Here is a 17,866-nt window from a genome sequence, read left to right on the forward strand (position 1 = left end):
AGTTTTCTTTGAGAGATTTCCAGAGACTTTTATGTTAAAACATACCATAAAAGGCTTAAAAGAAGTATCTACAGAATAGGTGATGTTTTGAGAGACTTTGTTCTTTGTTTTACAAGAAGGCCGGCACGCGCTTTGTGCGTGCTGTAATTTTACAAATTAAGGGCTTCCAGACTTGGGGCTGCACATGTACATTTCATAAGTTTGAAAGTGCATTTTGTGAACGAGATGGGACTCTAATTTAACATTTGTTGGAAGGGGAAACTCCAACACCTGTTTGGTTGTTCTTAAGACAGCAGAGTGAAGTCGTCATTTGGTGAAAAGCCCTAAACGTAAAAGCATGACTTTCTTCTCTACCACCTGCTTTGCCTCTTATCTTCTGTTTTGTACGTGTCTTCCTCTAGTTCTCTTAACATCTTAAAATCAATCAATTTCAAGTCTATGTATCTCAAAACTTGTTTGATCCATAAATAACAGAAACCCTAACATGGAAACTTGCTCTCCTGATCAAAATATATTAACCCTCAACATCATCAAATTAATTGAATGGAGTGTTCGAAGAATTTGGTACTTTTGATTACATATCAGATCAGTGAAATGGGATGCTTAGTGGGAATATCGTCTAAATTTGGAACTATATTTGTTTCATTTATATCGAATTGAAATTTCTTTTGATAGTTGTTTCAATTGAAATATAATTCAGATTATTACTTTGAAAACAAGATGAGCTAAGTTTGTCGATTAGATGGAGGAACGAGTGTCTTTACTCATTTTTTGATAGAAGAAATTGGAAGAAACTTTAAGAAATCCAATAGTAGTAGATGTAAATCAGATTGATTTTGATTATGAAGATTTTTAATCGTAATCTCAGATCCAATTCGAAATTCATTTCCTTTAATTTACTTTTGTACCCCCATTTAGTTTATATCATGGTCGAATGAAAATATAATACGAAGGGCAAAATCGAAAGTTCAAACCTTGCAGCTTCACAACACTGTAGCAATGAGAATTCGCTTTACATAATAGAATAGAATATGTAAATAATAATAACCAAATAGGTGTAAAAATCAAACTATCAATAATAAAATAATAGTAACCATATAATATTTTATATTCCAGAACCATAAGATTTTTGACAGATTCCAATCACTCGTATTCATGTCCATTTTGGTTTAATTTATACTTGGAAGAATAATTCTAATTTCTATCTAAAAATGCATAAACTTATATCTTTTCACTTAATTATTTGATCATTTATTTTGTAAAACATTATTTGTATATTTGTTTTTTATTTTATTTTTGTAAAATAAATCTAGTGTGTTTAACATGAAAGTCCTATGTATTTTTGTCTCTACGGGTCACTGAAATTTCTTAAAAATCAGTTAAAGGGTCTCCCAAACTCCATGAAACCATAGATACTTTATAAAAATCTCCTATATAAAAAATCTCTTGATATCTCTACAAATCTCAAATGTGAAAAATACTAGAACCCCCTACTATATGGGTTCAATATATAGAAGCCCCACAAAATGGATCCTTCACTATCAACTCCATACTTTAGGAAAATGATACTGCTAGGCCCAAAATATCAATTTTTCTTCAGATCTGGCCCATAATTAATTATTCCGAATTTTAATAATGGCAAGACTACCCTTTACTATATGTACAAGAGGAATATCGACACATATTTTCATTTATCAATTTATTTTCTCTCTCTTCTCCGTTCTTTTTCTCTCTCGGCTCTGGCAAAAACCCTAGAAAACTTCTTCATCGTCTCCAAATTTCACCGATCTTCATTTTTTTTCATTCATTTCATCTCCCTGATCTCATATTTCGAAATTATCATGGACTTCTCATCATTTTAAGCTCAGATTCGTTCATTTCGTAAGCCAAAACCCATAAAAATTCGGTGAAAATGTCTGTGAAATGAACTCATAATGCGTTTTCAGCTATTCTTTGAGGCTATGTAAACTTAAAACCTGTAGTTCAAGTATTTAGATAAAAATCTGCTGGTAATATCGCAAGATCGACTTTGATTACTGGTTTCTGACTCAGATTCGACTCATTATGTTGTGTCAGAAACTCGGTTCAATGAGAAACTGTTCAATGGCGATACTCGTAAGGGATCTGTGGTTCAATCGATTGATTAGATGTGTCATACTAGTCAGAATCAGAAGTAAGTTTCACTGAGTTTTGATCTAATTTTAGGTTTAATTTCAATTTTTGATATTACGAATTTTTCAATTTGAAATGAATCTCAGTTCAGATTATTAGTTTCATTCATATCTCTGAATACTATATTGAATGCCTGCCTTTGCTTATTGTTTTCAAGCAATAAAATAACGAAGAGCTGAAGTTGTTACTACTGATTATTTTCGTGGGATATATATGAAGGGGATTGTTGCAATGATAGTGTATTTGAACGATTTTATGATTGTGTTTTGTGTTGGATGTGGAAATGTTGCAGGAAGATTATCCCTTCTTCACCATTTCAAGTTCATATGATTCTTGGTAAGTCTCTGTGCAAGTGTTTTTGCTGCAATTTTTTTGCCTTAAGTTCTGGCAGCCGTTAGGTGAAGAATTTGTGGAATTTCAAGACATAAAATAGCTGGAAATGGGCGGTTCTACGATAACTTGATTTTGTTCTTCTTATCAAAGCCACCAGTAAGCAAAGGCAGTGGTATGTGTGGGTCTTTATGATGGATTTAAGAGATAATTGAGGTTGTGAAGATCTCAGGCAGAGAAAAGAAGAAAGTGTGAGTATGGTGGATGTTACATGGATATGAACTGGGGTTGTATTTATGGCTTGAGCATGGTTGAGTATTTGGCAGTTGAATCTAGTTGTGAAGGTCGGTGAACCAGGTGGGTATTTGTCATGGATTCTGGAGGTTCTGGGATGAATGTTATCTGAGTAAGGAAGAAGTCAAGTGGTGTTATTAACCGATAAAGCTGTGGAGACGCCAACAGTTTGCATTGGTCTTGTGCTATTATATCCCTACATTAATGGCTAAGTAGGAGGGTTCATTACGCAATGGCTAATGAATGTTATCGATAACCACAATAAGAGAAGATATGGATTAGATTGGTCAATTTTGGAAGGAGTTTACTACCGTAGGAAATTCATGTCTTTGGAAAGTTGTATATGAATCTCTCCCTAATTTGTGAACTTCTTTAAAAATTATCTTATTATTGTTTGGTAACTACCTGTCCTTGTCTTAATTTAATTGGTGGACCTTTTATCAGCTTAATGGTATACACTCCTTGGATGGGATTGGGATGAATCATGCTGGAATACGTCTTTTGGAGAAGTAGCAAAACCTGCACCTTGAGGTAAGATGGATTTTTCTCAGTTTTTAGTTCATTCGATAAATACAATCTCTTTGTACTGGAACTCCCTGTTTAGCATGAAGTCTATAAACATGATTGACTAAACAATTACATGCTTACAACAACTTGTATTATATAAACTATGCATTAATGAATGGTTCATATCTGAGATGTATTATATAAACTATGCATTAATGATGATTTCTGCTAACTAATAGTTACCAGGATGTGTAACTGCTAGTTACACATCCTGGGATATAAAGTTTATGTTATATTGCAGGTTTTTATGAAAAGAGTAGTTATATGGTTGGAAAGGTTTCTCTCATTTTCTCTTCTATCAAGTTTATGAGTGTCGGTATTTCCTAGCGTTTCCACCTGAGTACTCGTTTATGAATGTTTTCCTTACACATATTTTCTTTACTAGGTTTGTGGTATGGAAGATGCTTTGGAAATTTTATATCACTATGGTCTTGGGTTCAATATCTCAAGTATGTGTGGCTATTAGTTACACATGCTAATTAGATGTGTAACTTATAGGTACACATGCTAAATGATTGAGTGATTTTCGTTTCATTTGTCAGGGTATTGAATTGGCATGATCTTGAGGCGTTATCTAGTCATTATACATTGTTATTTAACAGGGGGGAAAGCAAAATTATTGGATTATTGTGTAACTTCTAGGTACATTAGCTAAATGGATGCGTATGTACTAGTTAGACATGCTAATTAGATGTGTATCTAGTAGTTACACATGCTAAATTATGTGTAACTAGTAATTCTGTCACAAACATTCAATCATTCTGTACCCTGCATTAGTCATTTCCATAGATCATCTTCTTAATGTGTTATTTATGTCTATGCTGACATAAACCCTGACTCTCACTTTATCAACTACTGGAATAACATATTGAAATTTGCATCTAAATATAGAACTTGATTAGAATTATTTATGTCTATGTTGACATAAACCCTGACTCTCACTTTATCAACTACTGGAATAACATTTTGAGTAGACCTTGCAGTTAACATTTTGAGTTAACGTTTTGAGATATGTGAATTTTGAATTATGCATGGTTTGGGTTTCGAGTATCCCTAGTTTATTTAGAATTAGTGAAGTAAGATACTACTCTTTTTAATAGACTGAATCATGCCATATGTTGTTGTTGTTGGTGATCATCAGTATATGTCCGAGGATATACTAATTGAATGTGTAACTACTAGTTACACAATCAAATTGGATGTGTAACTTTCGATTACACATGCCATATGCATGTGTAACTTCCGGTTACATAAGTCGTATTACACATCTACTTAAGTTCTTATTGCAACGGATCTCTTAATTGTAATTTATTTTTGAAGTGCAGGATGAGGGCTTACTGTCTTGGACGAAACTGAAGATGCACTTTTATGTTTTGGGTTATATGGAAAACCAATACATTTCAGGTCAGTGTCAGTGCTAAAATGGGGAATTTAGAGCTCAATTTGTCTACTTTTTTTTTTATGAACTTCGATATTATCCATGGGTTTTGTAAGTGTTCTTGATAACTTGACTTTCATCTTTCAGTATCTAGTTTCAGGTTTGTATCCTTACTGACCTTTTTTGGATGTGTAATACCTTTTATTTTTTGACAGAGTCCTACAAGATATTTTTTCTATTAGGAGTGACGTTATAAAAAAGCATAAATAGGAATTGATGTGTTATACTAGAACTTTGTACTACAAAACTATGTTATAAAAGTTGAGAACATTTAGAAAAGTTAGGTGTTGGCTTGTTTTTCAGATTATGGCTGTAGTGGTTTTTTGGAATCAACAATCAGGGAATTCCATTATAACCAAATGTTGTTTGAGTAATGACTTGTAATTGATGAAATATCATTTATATACTTTTTGCTGTTAAATTTTGATGGATAATATGCCGCCAAGAGTTTCTGATGCGCATTATATGTTGCATACATGTTTTGATTTCCATTTGCGAGCTTGATGAATATGTTTCTTGTGCTGAATTGCTTTTACATTCGGATATTGATTTTGGTTTTCACTTTGAAAATTTTAGGGATCTTGTATTGTCTGGTACTGACTACTGTGCTGCAATTTTCAGGGTGATGAATTGTTTCATAAGAAGCATGGGATTCATATATCTGGGAATAGTGTGTCGTTGCCACCTCAGAGGTAAAAGCTCAACCCTGTTGACTTAATCATTTGTCCTTCATATGAGATGATAATTCTTGAAAACCACATTTTAGATCTCAATTACATGCCTCAAACAATGTATAATAATGATGGGATATGTTATAGTGGTTATATTTATGAAATTGAGAAAAGAACATCAAGTCCTAGTAGTAGGGAGTAGTAGTGGATGCAGATTAGACTAATTAGATGCAGGTTATACTTATAGTTACACATAATAATTAGATGTGTAATTTCTAGTTACACATGATGATTTGTATGTGTAACTTATGCTAATATGCATGTGTAACTATTGTTTACATGTGTAACTACTGATTACACATGCATTTTGTTTTCCTGGGTTCATATCTATACCCTGCTGAATCAGTTGTGTGATCATTTTTTGCGATATTAATGTGCTAGCACAAGGTTCCCAGGTGTTTGTATTATTCTGCCAGTATAATTACTGTCTGAAGCTTTACTTTCTGTTGCTTAAAATGTCCTTCGTCATCGATAATATGAAAATGGCTTAGGTACATCTAGACTAGCGCTGTAAAACGTCTTTCTGTTAATACAGTGCTAACAACGTCTTTCTGCTGAAGCAGTGATATCTTAATTAAGAGCTTCTCATTCACTTGCAAGGTTAACTGTATTATTTTATGACTGGTAATTGCTTGATAGTCACCTCTCGTTTTTGCTAGTGTTATTCATTTAGAGATGGATTTGCTGATTTTATGTTGACATATCTAAGTCAGATGCATGTGTAACTCCTAGTTACATAATTCAGATGCATGTGTATCTACAAGTTACACATGTTAATTAGATGTGTAACTTTTACTTACACAATTCAGATGCATGTGTAACCGCTAGCTACACTAGTCAGATGCTTGTGAAACTGAAATATACATTGTTTTATGTACTGTTCATTTTAATCGTATAAATACTGATTGCTTGTTGTTATATTTCAGGTTTTAGATAACTTCATAAAAGCTAATTGCTTAAACGTGGTAATGGTCTCGCTGGAACTGGAGTTGACGCTGAATACACAAGTCAGATGCATATGTAACTCTCAGTTACACTAGATAGACACATATGTAACTCTCAATTACACTAAACAGATGCGTGTGTAACTTCTAGTTACACATGCTAAGAAATTATTGCAAATGAATATTAAAGTAATAACATTTTTTTTTGTGTTTTTTTTTGATGTCTATTTATTTGCATATATATACAAGTGTAACTTTGCATTACACATATTATAAGGATGTGTAACTTCTGGTTACACATGCCATATGCATGTGTAACTTCTGTTTACACCTTCGCACTGTATTTTAATAATTTCGGGCCTAGATTTAATAATTTTGGGCCTAGATTTAAATTTTATTTAATTATGGGCTTGACAATATGCATAAGGGTATCAAGGTCTTTTAAAAAGTCGGGGCCTAAATTTAAACTTTTTTTAATTAAGGGCCTCATATTATGGGTTATCCATGGGTTGGGCCTGAACCTAATTTTCCCATCTCAAATTGGCTAACCCGTATTAGTATCTACAAACTTACTAGCTTATTAAGTTATCCCGCGTGAACGTGCGGGAACCGGACAGCACTGCCCTTCACATAATAGCACAAAATTTAAACCAAAATTTGCTTAAATTAACGTCACCGACTCACTTTGAAGTAGTAGTGCTATCATAGCCCTTGCTCTCGGGCCCAAGACCAACACTATCAATCGTCCAACTCCTATAACCACAACCACAAAGTCTCGAACTCCTCAACTTTCAAATTTAACAACCAATCAATCATTGCGGTAAGTATACCCTCGTTTTATCCAGGCTAACAACCAATCAAAATTAACCGCCATACTACAGAATCTACGATAACCCACGTGTCAACCATCCAGAATCCAGTTGCAGTACCGTAAATAAAACGAGAAACAACCCTAGTTTCATATCCACCTCGTCCTTAAAAGTTAAAACCCCTCACCTCCTCCTTCAGAGCAGACAAAAAAAACTTGTTTCAAAAGCTTTTCATTCCTAATTCAAAATCTCCGTGAAAAATCTCACATCTAGGGTTAGGGTTTCCTGTTGAGTTGAAGTAGAAGCAGTAACGATGTCGTTGAAACCCAGTGAAAGGAAAGATGTTCGAAAGACTAATTATAAAGTAGCAGTACCTAGTGAAATAGGATTGAGAAGAAGAGAAGATGCTATGATTGAGATTCGTAAGAATAAACGTGAAGAATCGTTAATGAAGAAGAGAAGAGAAGGTTTACAACAACCGTTTCCTCTCTCTGCTGGTATAACTTCCAACATCGAGAAAAAGGTATAATAGTTATTTCATTAATCATCGTCAGTTATTATTATTTACATATTTATGTTGCGAGTCCCTTTTTTGATATATTTGGTCTGTAGTTTATGTTTAAAATTTATAATACTTAGTAGTTAGGGTTTCGTTAGTGCTTTTATTGGGATTTTAGGAAATTAGGGTTTATGCTTGAACTTGTTGCTGTGGGTTTTTGGGGATTTAGGGTTTCTGATTTTGATGAATCTCGGGTTTATGTTTGTGGTTTTTGAATTCCTGGGTCAGATCATCCTGTAGCTTGTTAGTGTTTTCTATTTTGGTGAAATTCAGGATTTATGATGTCGTGTTTCTAAGATTTAGTTGGATTGGGCTTGTTTTTCTTAGTAAAGTGTGTGTTTCTTATGATTTTCAGCTAGAGAGTCTGCCTACACTGGTTAATGGGGTATGGTCGGAGGATAACGCTTTGCAGTTGGATTCTACATCACAGTTCAGGAAGTTACTCTCCATAGGTAATTGTTTTTTTAGTGGTTTAGGGGTGTTTTTGTTGTGCTGCTGTATTTTCTTGTACCGGAGATCTTATTTTCTGTATCTAAATTGTTCATCAGAGAGAAGCCCTCCGATTGATGAAGTGATCCAGACAGGTGTAGTTCCTCGTTTTGTTCAGTTTCTTCAGAGGGAGGACTTTCCACAACTTCAGGTGAATGTTTACTCTAATACCGAGTTGGTTTCTTCTTTAGTGAAGCTCTCCTGTATGCACTAATTTTTCATGATTTTTGATTGTTGAACAGTTTGAGGCGGCTTGGGCTCTTACAAACATTGCTTCTGGAACCTCAGAGAACACCAGAGTGGTCATTGAGCATGGAGCTATCCCTATCTTTGTGGCACTTCTCAGTTCCCCAAGTGATGATGTTCGAGAACAGGTAACTAGATAATAAAGACAGAAGGAATGTAGATTTTATTTGTATAGCTAGGCGTGCTCTAATTTGAGGGATGAGATGAGCTGAAGTTACTTAGCATGTGTAAGCACTAAGCAAATGGGGCTTCAGACTCACACTTTTTTTTTTAACGAAATCTAGGCTGTGTGGGCACTTGGAAATGTTGCTGGTGATTCACCTAAATGCCGAGATCTTGTTCTTGGCCACGGGGCGTTGATTCCTTTGTTAAGTCAATTAAATGAGCATGCCAAACTTTCTATGCTGAGAAATGCCACCTGGACTCTATCTAATTTTTGTCGTGGCAAGCCGCAGCCTTCTTTTGAACAGGTATGAGTTGCTGATAATCACTACTGTTAGGTTTGTTTACCATGGCCTGCTTGGCATCCTTGATAACTTGATATCAGAAGTTAATTTTTCTTTGTTGTTGATTTCCTTGTGCAGACAAAGCCTGCACTCCCTGCTCTTGAGCGTCTTATCAACTCCACTGATGAAGAAGTACTTACAGATGCCTGCTGGGCCCTTTCTTATCTATCTGACGGTACAAATGACAAAATTCAAGCTGTTATTGAAGTTGGTGCCTGCCGCCGACTTGTCGAGTTATTGCTGTAAGTATCACTTTATTTATGTTTCTCTACACTGCTAGATGTATGGTAATTTGAGAGAGATTTTCATTTGCAGTCACCCATCTCCTACTGTACTCATTCCTGCCCTCCGCACGGTTGGCAATATTGTCACTGGAGATGATCGTCAGACCCAGGTATCAATGACTTTGTTTAACCTCTATCCTTATGAAATGTGATGAACTGTTGTATTTAAACTTCTTTTGTTATGTTGGCTTATTTTTATTTTTTTTTCTCTTCTATCTAGTGTATCATTGAACTTCAAGCACTTCCGTGCCTCATGAACCTGTTGACACAAAACCATAAAAAGAGTATCAAGAAAGAAGCTTGTTGGACTATCTCAAACATTACTGCCGGAAACAACGACCAGATTCAGGTAGTATTTATAATGTCTCCATTTGTACCAAAAGTCTCCTGCGATTTCTGACACCTGCACTAACGAGATATGCTTTCATTTCAATTTTCTGTAGTCGGTTATAGCTGCTGATATTATTGGTCCTCTAATCCATCTGCTTCAAAATGCTGAGTTTGATATCAAAAAGGAAGCTGCCTGGGCAATCTCAAATGCAACTTCTGGGGGATCCCATGAGCAGATCAAGTACGTATTCATTCTGTTTTTCTTGGGTTCAGTAGCTTTGTGCTCTGGTTTAGTTCTTACTTGATGAGTTTATTTGAATCTTGAATCTTAATGTGTGATAGGTACTTCGTTGCTCAAGGCTGTATCAAACCACTGTGCGATCTTCTAATCTGCCCTGACGCTAGGATTGTTACTGTCTGTTTGGAAGGTCTTGAGAATATTCTCAAGGTTGGGGAGGCTGAGAAGACCATGGGCAACACTGATGGTGTGAACTTGTATGCTCAGATGATCGATGAGGCAGAGGGATTAGAGAAGATTGAAAACTTACAGAGTCACGACAACACTGAGATATATGAGAAGGCGGTGAAAATTCTCGAGACTTACTGGTTGGAGGAGGAAGATGAAATGCCTCCTCCAGGTGATGCTGCCCAAACAGAGTTCCAATTTGGAGGGACCCAGCCCCAACTTCCTTCTGGTGGATTTAACTTCGGCTGAAGGTATGCCCACCAAACGGCCATATTATATTTCTGTCTGGATGAGGGGAATGGAGTAGTATCTTATTCCAGTTTGTGGGCAACTTATGCTATGATTGATATATTATCTGCTTTATCGGATGAGTAGTTATTTTGATTTGGCTTCTAAACTAAAATTCCAGTTATCCTTTCCTCTTAAAATCACTAGGAAATAATGTAATTTACTATTATGGCTGACAGGTCCAAGTTATTATCTTAGTATCTCGTATCTTTGTACTAGGGACTATTTACTGATGTGTGCACTTCTTTCCAAATTTACAGGAAGGTGGGCGTGCAAGGGATGAAAGTTAAAAGCTCTGGGATAATTCAGGTCAGGTCGGGTCAGGTTTTTTGGGTCTGGTCAGTGCATGTCATCGAGAAGTTATTTGGTCCTGTTCGGTAGAGTCTCAGATGTGGGTGAAGAGCCATCGCCATTGGTGGTGTGTGGTCCTTCGGGGGAGGCAACGGGTTTTGAAAGAGTCAACAGGGTCGGGGGTGAGGGTAGAGTCTGGTGTGTATTGTCATTGTCCTACAGGAGTTATGTCGGGGTTGTAAGTATGAAACATGTTCTCGTTATAACCTATAGATATACCTTAGGCAGAGTGATATGCTAGTCCTGGTGTTTTTCACCGTATCAGTGTTGGCAGTTTCTGCTGGCGGGTTTGGTTATGGTCAGTCGGTATACTTTTTGTTCAGTAGCTATTGGAAGCAAGGAATAGAGGTTGAAAACGGCTCAACACATAGTGGGTTTGTGCTGTTTGTTTAAATGGTTTTTTATTCTCTGGAGTTGAAACCTGTAGACTGGTTTTCTTATTTCTTAATGCTAAACTATGGCTTAGATTTTTGTAGCATTTTTTAATTTTTATTTGATCTTTAAAACTTGTGAGTTTTTTATGCAGCTTCCAGCTTTGTGGCTACCAGGGTTTGCCTTTGTGCATAAGTGCAACTGTTTGTTGCTTTGGGATTCAGACACGTTAAATTAGGGTTGCATGGTATACTTAGTATTAAATTAGGGTTACATGGTATACTTAGTATTCAGATCCGCCTGGACCGCTGCAGAATTTGCCCCAGTATAATCATAGACCATGGATTAAAATATTCTAGTTTATCGTCCATATGTAACCAACTAGTTTGGTCATTCTTATGCAACAAGTAGAAAACGAACTTCTTTTCCAATAGCCTCCAAGATGATGGCTACGCACCCCGCCTCTTCTGCATCCGTGTCAAGGCAGCATTGGTATTGGGGTAGATTTGCAGCATTGGTAATTGCTTGTTATATTAGTGTTCATGTTTTTTTTGCAGAATTTTATGTTTTAAATTCTGTAGAATCATGCTTTGATCTTTTTCATTTTTTTTGAAGGTTAAAATGTATTTATGGAGAATGTAGTAAGGTCAAGAAGACCCCCATTATGAGATTATAGAGTCTAAATTACATACAGTCTATTATTACTTTCCAAATACTTTCCGGTGAGTGATCAAGTCCCTGAAAGGGGTTGTTCTGAACCAATTTCCTGCTGAACCCCATAAGTATATGAGAGACTTGACTTCATTGGTCAACACTGCTTCAACTCTTGGAGCTTTTGTTCTTCTGTTTAGGGTTTTCATTGTTTTATGATGATATCTCTGGAAAAGGGTACCAAATTAGGTGAGAGGATAGAAAGGAGTTATTGCAAATTGATGTTTGTATTCACTGCGCGTGATGATATTCTTTCCATCTTAACATGTATGTTTTTCGTGTATCTGGTTTCTTTTAAGGACTTGTATGATTTTGGCGGGGGAGATTTTGGCGTAAATTCTCTCTTTCATATATTGGAGCAAAACCTGTTATGTTTGTAAAATCCATTTGTAAACGTTGTACAAAAAACTTGATATGTTGATGGTCGAAAGATCTCCTTTTCAGGTGGTCTCATATTCCATTGCCTTGGGGAGCTGCGTTGTGACCATTACCTCGGACTGGCCATAGGACATCCATTTATTTAATAATTTATTTACATAATTACATGGTTACCTGGTTTGGTATATATAGCCTATGATGATATTGAATTATAAAGAACACCATTTTTCGGGACTGAATGGCTTAACGCCTTGGTGATATATTCTGCCATTCTGAGGCACGTAGGTTTGAATTATTGGCAACCAGTAGCAAAGTGCTTGGTATTCTACTATCCTATTGGCTTGTTCAACTATTGAATCTGAATTTGTGTTAGATTATGAGTACATGTTTTATGTTTTATCATGTTTTATATTAGTTCATACAATTCCGGTGTCTGCTTGACTAGTATTTTCATCATAAGAGGCAAAGCAATAAACCAAAGTACAATCTTGTGGAAAGTTGTCAATAATTGGTTGATTTTGCATTTCTTGATCAGGAGAATATTGAGTGCTTGACACACCAGAAATATCACGATTCACCACTCTAATTGCAGCTCTGACCGTTGATTCCTTACTCAAATTATGTTAAAAAAAACTTTAGAATTTGCTTATTAGTAAAGTTACTAGCAAAAAGCTTGTCCAAGTTTGGGAATCTTGCAAAACCAGAGAACCCCAAGGAACATCAGACCATCCAGATTTCGCAAAGGAACACTGCAAATTACAATATGCTGAGCAGTCTCATTATCAACACACATGTTACAGGTGGTATTTTGGTTGGGAATGAACTGAGAAAGTCTAATTTTGGAAAGGAAGATGTCTTCGTAGCGTTTCCAAGCAGAAAATAAAAGTGTAAGTTAAAATAAAAAACCAAGCAAGAATTAACTTTTTACTAATAATTAAACTTAAATTCTCATTCTTACTCAAAAGTTCAAAACCAAAGTAAACCCTATCTCATTTTTTAATCATACTTAAAATTAATTATAATTATTCTTTTGACGTTCACACAAATTGACCAACGATAAACCCTAATTCTTACTTTTCTCTAAAACTTAATACTATGAGCTAGATTGAGCTGCTAGATTAGCCAAAAAGTGTTACAGTTCAAAAAAAAAAAAGTGTTGTCTATTTGTTGACACTAGTTATCTCTCCTAACATTTGCTCGCACAATAACGAAATATTAGCGCTGAGTGGTTCATCGCTGAGAAAATATGCTTTTCGCGTGATGATTCAGCGCATATTGATTTGTTTTTTGATCTGACGACTGAGACTGGTTGCGCTGAATGGTTCAGCGCTGAGAAAATATGCTTTTCGCGGAATGATTCGGAGCAGCTCCTTTTCGCTGTTCCCTTCAACGTATCTAGTATACTAGATTAGCACTCCCATAGGACTCAGGATGTTGCCCTAGCTGACGTGGACTGCTAATCTAGCTTCTAGATTAGCACACCATAGGACTAAACCTAAAATGACTTTTTTTCCTCTTCATGAATATAGTAAAATGGATATATACTCTAGTTATTCCCTTAAACAAATTCCAAAACAACATCAACAAAACTGGAATTAACTAAGGTTTTGATTATTTTCTTAGAAAAAATTCCTAATTGTAAAATTTTGTGGGTTATGTGGAATGATTATAAAAAAAATCTCCTAATTGCAAAATTTTGTGGGTCATGTGGAATGATTATAAGGGTCAGTTTGGTTCGCTTAAGCACTTTTTAAAAATGAGTTATGGTTAATAAATGCATGAGATCTATTTAAGAGAAGTCTATTTTTTAGGAAGAACATGAAGGTTCCAAATGGATTTATAGAATGACTTTGAATGAATGAAATTGTTGCTAGTTTGAGATTTCAAAATCTTATAGCAAGATTTGACAAAATATGAGCTAGATTTGGCATGAGGTTAGATTTAGTCTATCATTTCCACGAATTGGAATTCTGGTGTTGAGGATTTTGGTGGCATTTTCAGGTGTGAAATAGGATATAACAAGATCTTGCTTTTATGTTCTGATATCTTGATCTATGAATACGCTAACATTGAAATTAGGGTTAGGAATGCTGGATCCGTTATGAACCCAATTATCTCTAAAGGCATGAATTTTCCTACCATTCTTAACCTCCCCAAAAGAGTGTTTTTTGATGGCTTCTAAGCTACATATACTAGTCCATAGTCCAGACCCATGAGGAATCCTTATGCTTCTGGTAATGAAGAGGATGATGAATTTTTGAAATATTAACACTTGCAAATGCTCATAAGAAGAATGGATCATGTTACAAGCAGCTTTTGCTAGCAATGAAACATAAAACAATTTCAAATTTCTAAAACTTAATTAGACCATCTGGTTTTTACGAGAGCAAACTTTTTCCCGTTGTTTTAAATATAAACCACCATGATTACTTTCCCTCCGCCAAATATCCATTTGTTTTTTATTATCCATTTGACAATATATTTTCTCATTTACTGTCTAAAAGACATTTCTACAGTCTATTTTCAGCATCTAAAGTTTGGGTGATTTTGCATCTAGCTCCAACACATTGTCCCGTAATATTTCTGAGTATTAGTCCCACTCCCATATTTTTTATTGCTTTTATTAAAGATGCACCAAAATCTGCAACAAATTCTTTCCAAGGTTGTCTATTAGTAATTTTTGGGTTATCGCTTACTAGCATTCTGCGACGAGTTATTCCAATCATCATCGTAAGTCCTTACTTGCCTCACCATATTATATGGATTAACCTAGATATTATCAAAGTCAACCAAGCATCTAAATTTCCAAATAACACTGGAGATAGTAACAATGTCAGTTGATGTAGAAATGAAAAAGCGTGGGTCTAACAACCTCACCCAATATTTCTCTTAGCAAACTGTATGGACTAACTCCAATATACTTTCAAGAGAATCAACTAGACAGTCAGACTCAATCTTAAGAAAAAGTATATCAAAGAGTTATATCTCAATTTCTCGATTCAATCCACAATAAAAAATATAGGAATTTGTGAGCCTGATTGAATACAAGAGAAATAACTTGAACGGTACCAAAGACCAATGTTCAAGGATCAATCAATTTCAATCAACAACCAAAGGTTGGATGTACCAATTGATCGATTCAACGCAGAACCTGTGATATTTCAATTATATAACAAAATATAATGCGAAAAAGAAATAACACAGACACCAGAAGTTTTGTTAAAGAGGAAACCAAAAAAGCAGAAAAACCCAGGGACCTAGTCCATATTTGAACACCACACTGTATTAAGCCGCTACAGACTCTAGCCTACTACAAGTTAATTACGGTCTGGAATGTAGTTGAACCCTAATCAATCTCACACTGATTCAAGGTACAGTCGTGCTCCTTACGTCTATGATCCCAGCAGGATACTATGCACTTGATTCCCTTAGCTGATCTCACCCACAACTAAGAGTTGCTACGACCCAAAGTCGGAGACTTGATAAACAAATCTGTATCACACAGAAAAGTCTATTGAATAGATAAATCTGTCTCCCACAGATAAACCTACGAGTTTTGTTCCGTCTTTTGATAAATCAAAGTGAACATGAACCAATTGATAACCCAGACTTATATTCCCGAAGAAAAACCTAGTTTTATCAATCACCTCACAATAATCTTAATCGATTAACGAAACAAGATATTATGGAATCACAAATGACGAGACAAAGGTGTTTGTGACTACTTTTCAATCTTGCCTATCGGAGATATAAATCTCAAGCCAATCTTATTGTACTCAATCACGCAACTACATAAAAAATAGTTGGGTCTGGCTTCACAATCCCAATGAAGTCTTCAAGTCGTTAACCTACATGGTTTCGTGAAAAACCTAAGGTTAAAGGAGAATCGGCTATAGCTTATACAACTAGTATCACACAGGAGGTGCGGGGATTAGGTTTCCTAGTTGCTAGAGTTCTCCTTTATATAGATTTCAAATCAGGGTTTGCAATCTAAGTTACCTTGGTAATGTTGATGGTGGATTTTCGGCAAGGGATAAAATTGTAAAATCATGATACTGCATGTTTCTGACCGGGCTTCAGGAACGCATGTGACGATTCATATTTTATGATCCATGCACTATTTCACGATCTCTGACTGAGTGAACATTCCTCTCAGATCTATGATGAATATGTTTCTCGAAAGGCCTTCCCGTCTGAGCGATGCTTCACACATTTCATCATCACCTCTACGTAGAATCGAATGATTGGGCGGTTCTCTAGACATAATTGTTTATTAGAGAGCTTAATTCCTTCAGGACGTCGCGCTGCACGTTGAGCCCTGACTACATAGAGAGACCCACCTCTACATAGAATAATGATTGGGCGCTTCTCTAGATATAATTGTTTGTTAGAGGGCTTAACGCCTTCAGGGCGTCATCATACTCGTTGTTCCCCGCCTATGTAGAGAGACCGTGTATAGATTCAGGCGGCTCTATATATATAATTGTTTGTTATAGGGTTTAACGCCTTCAGGACGTCGACGCTGCACGTTGTTCCCTGACCATGCACCCTTCAGAACGAGTATGATGCTTCAACTATCTCATATCTCGATTTTGCAATAGATTAATTCTAACATGACATTCACCAACTGAATTCCTAGAAAGTAATCTATTTTATCTCATTACTCCATTCCATGTCTGATTCCATGGATTAGTAATAGATAACCAATTTATCTCATTACTCCGTTCCCTGAATCCCTCGGCTGGATTTCATGGATTAATAATAGATACTCAACTCATTTTATTACCCCGTTTCGTGAATCATTCCCAGCTGAATTTCATGAATTAGTAATAAATATTCAACAATTGGGCGTCTGGACCATCATCGAGTAAGTCCCGAGAAAATGGTGCAAGTGTACTTGACAACAATGCACAAACGAGCACCCAAACACACGAGCGAACGATCAAAGTATGGACGAACGAGCGAATTATAGAGAAAATAATATTACATAAAATAAACGAGAGGTGTGGGACCGGGCCCACCGTCCGGCCGGCCATGCCACCGTGGCCGGTCCCCCTTTCCATTATTTTATTTATAATATTAATTTATTTTCTCCCTCATCTCACAAAGATTCTCTCATTTGATCAAACTCTCTCGTTTAAGAGAAACTCTTAGTTTTCCATACTTTTATCAAACAAAAAAAGGGAAAGGTGTCACGGGACCGGGCCACCTAGCCGACCGACCATTCCCTAACCGTGGCCGGTCCCACACCTTACAATCCCTTATTTTCTCATATTATTATTTCCATCATCTCATGGAACTCCATTTTTTGAGCGAAAATCCTAGTTTTTTAATATTTTCTCGAATATTGCTCAAACCATGAAAAGCCAAAAAGTCAAATGGTCACACGACCGACTAAGCTTCTCAAGACAAAAATTAAATATCATTATTTTAACATTCTCAAAATATCAGTCACATGAGCAAAATTCTGCTTGCTCATTCGAGAAAAATTGAGAGTTTCAGTCAAGATGAAACTCTTCTGAAAATGCAAAATACTGCTCAATCGCTCATCAGAAAATACCAAAACTTTCAGGACTGAGACACGGACATCGTGGTGACACG

The 17,866-nt window shown here is 35.9% G+C and overlaps 1 protein-coding gene and 1 non-coding gene across 2 annotated transcripts; both read left to right on the top strand.

Annotated features, from left to right (window-relative positions):
- The first annotated feature begins 7,464 nt into the window (after positions 1-7,464).
- On the top strand, positions 7,465-11,282 carry LOC113336771 (importin subunit alpha-like). Its single transcript, XM_026582450.1, has 11 exons — positions 7,465-7,808; positions 8,200-8,296; positions 8,393-8,484; positions 8,576-8,707; positions 8,864-9,049; positions 9,164-9,327; positions 9,401-9,479; positions 9,590-9,718; positions 9,813-9,940; positions 10,042-10,416; positions 10,714-11,282. Exons 1-10 carry the CDS (start codon positions 7,599-7,601, stop codon positions 10,412-10,414), a joined length of 1,590 nt encoding a protein of 529 aa, XP_026438235.1. The 5' UTR covers positions 7,465-7,598; the 3' UTR covers positions 10,415-10,416; positions 10,714-11,282.
- Positions 11,283-12,454: 1,172 nt separating this feature from the next.
- Positions 12,455-12,546, top strand: LOC113336962. The gene has a single exon (XR_003354066.1). It is a non-coding gene; the product is annotated as a small nucleolar RNA SNORD96 family (small nucleolar RNA).
- Positions 12,547-17,866: the final 5,320 nt, after the last annotated feature.

Source organism: Papaver somniferum, unplaced genomic scaffold (genome assembly GCF_003573695.1).
Source record: "Papaver somniferum cultivar HN1 unplaced genomic scaffold, ASM357369v1 unplaced-scaffold_154, whole genome shotgun sequence".
Lineage (NCBI taxonomy): Eukaryota > Viridiplantae > Streptophyta > Magnoliopsida > Ranunculales > Papaveraceae > Papaver > Papaver somniferum.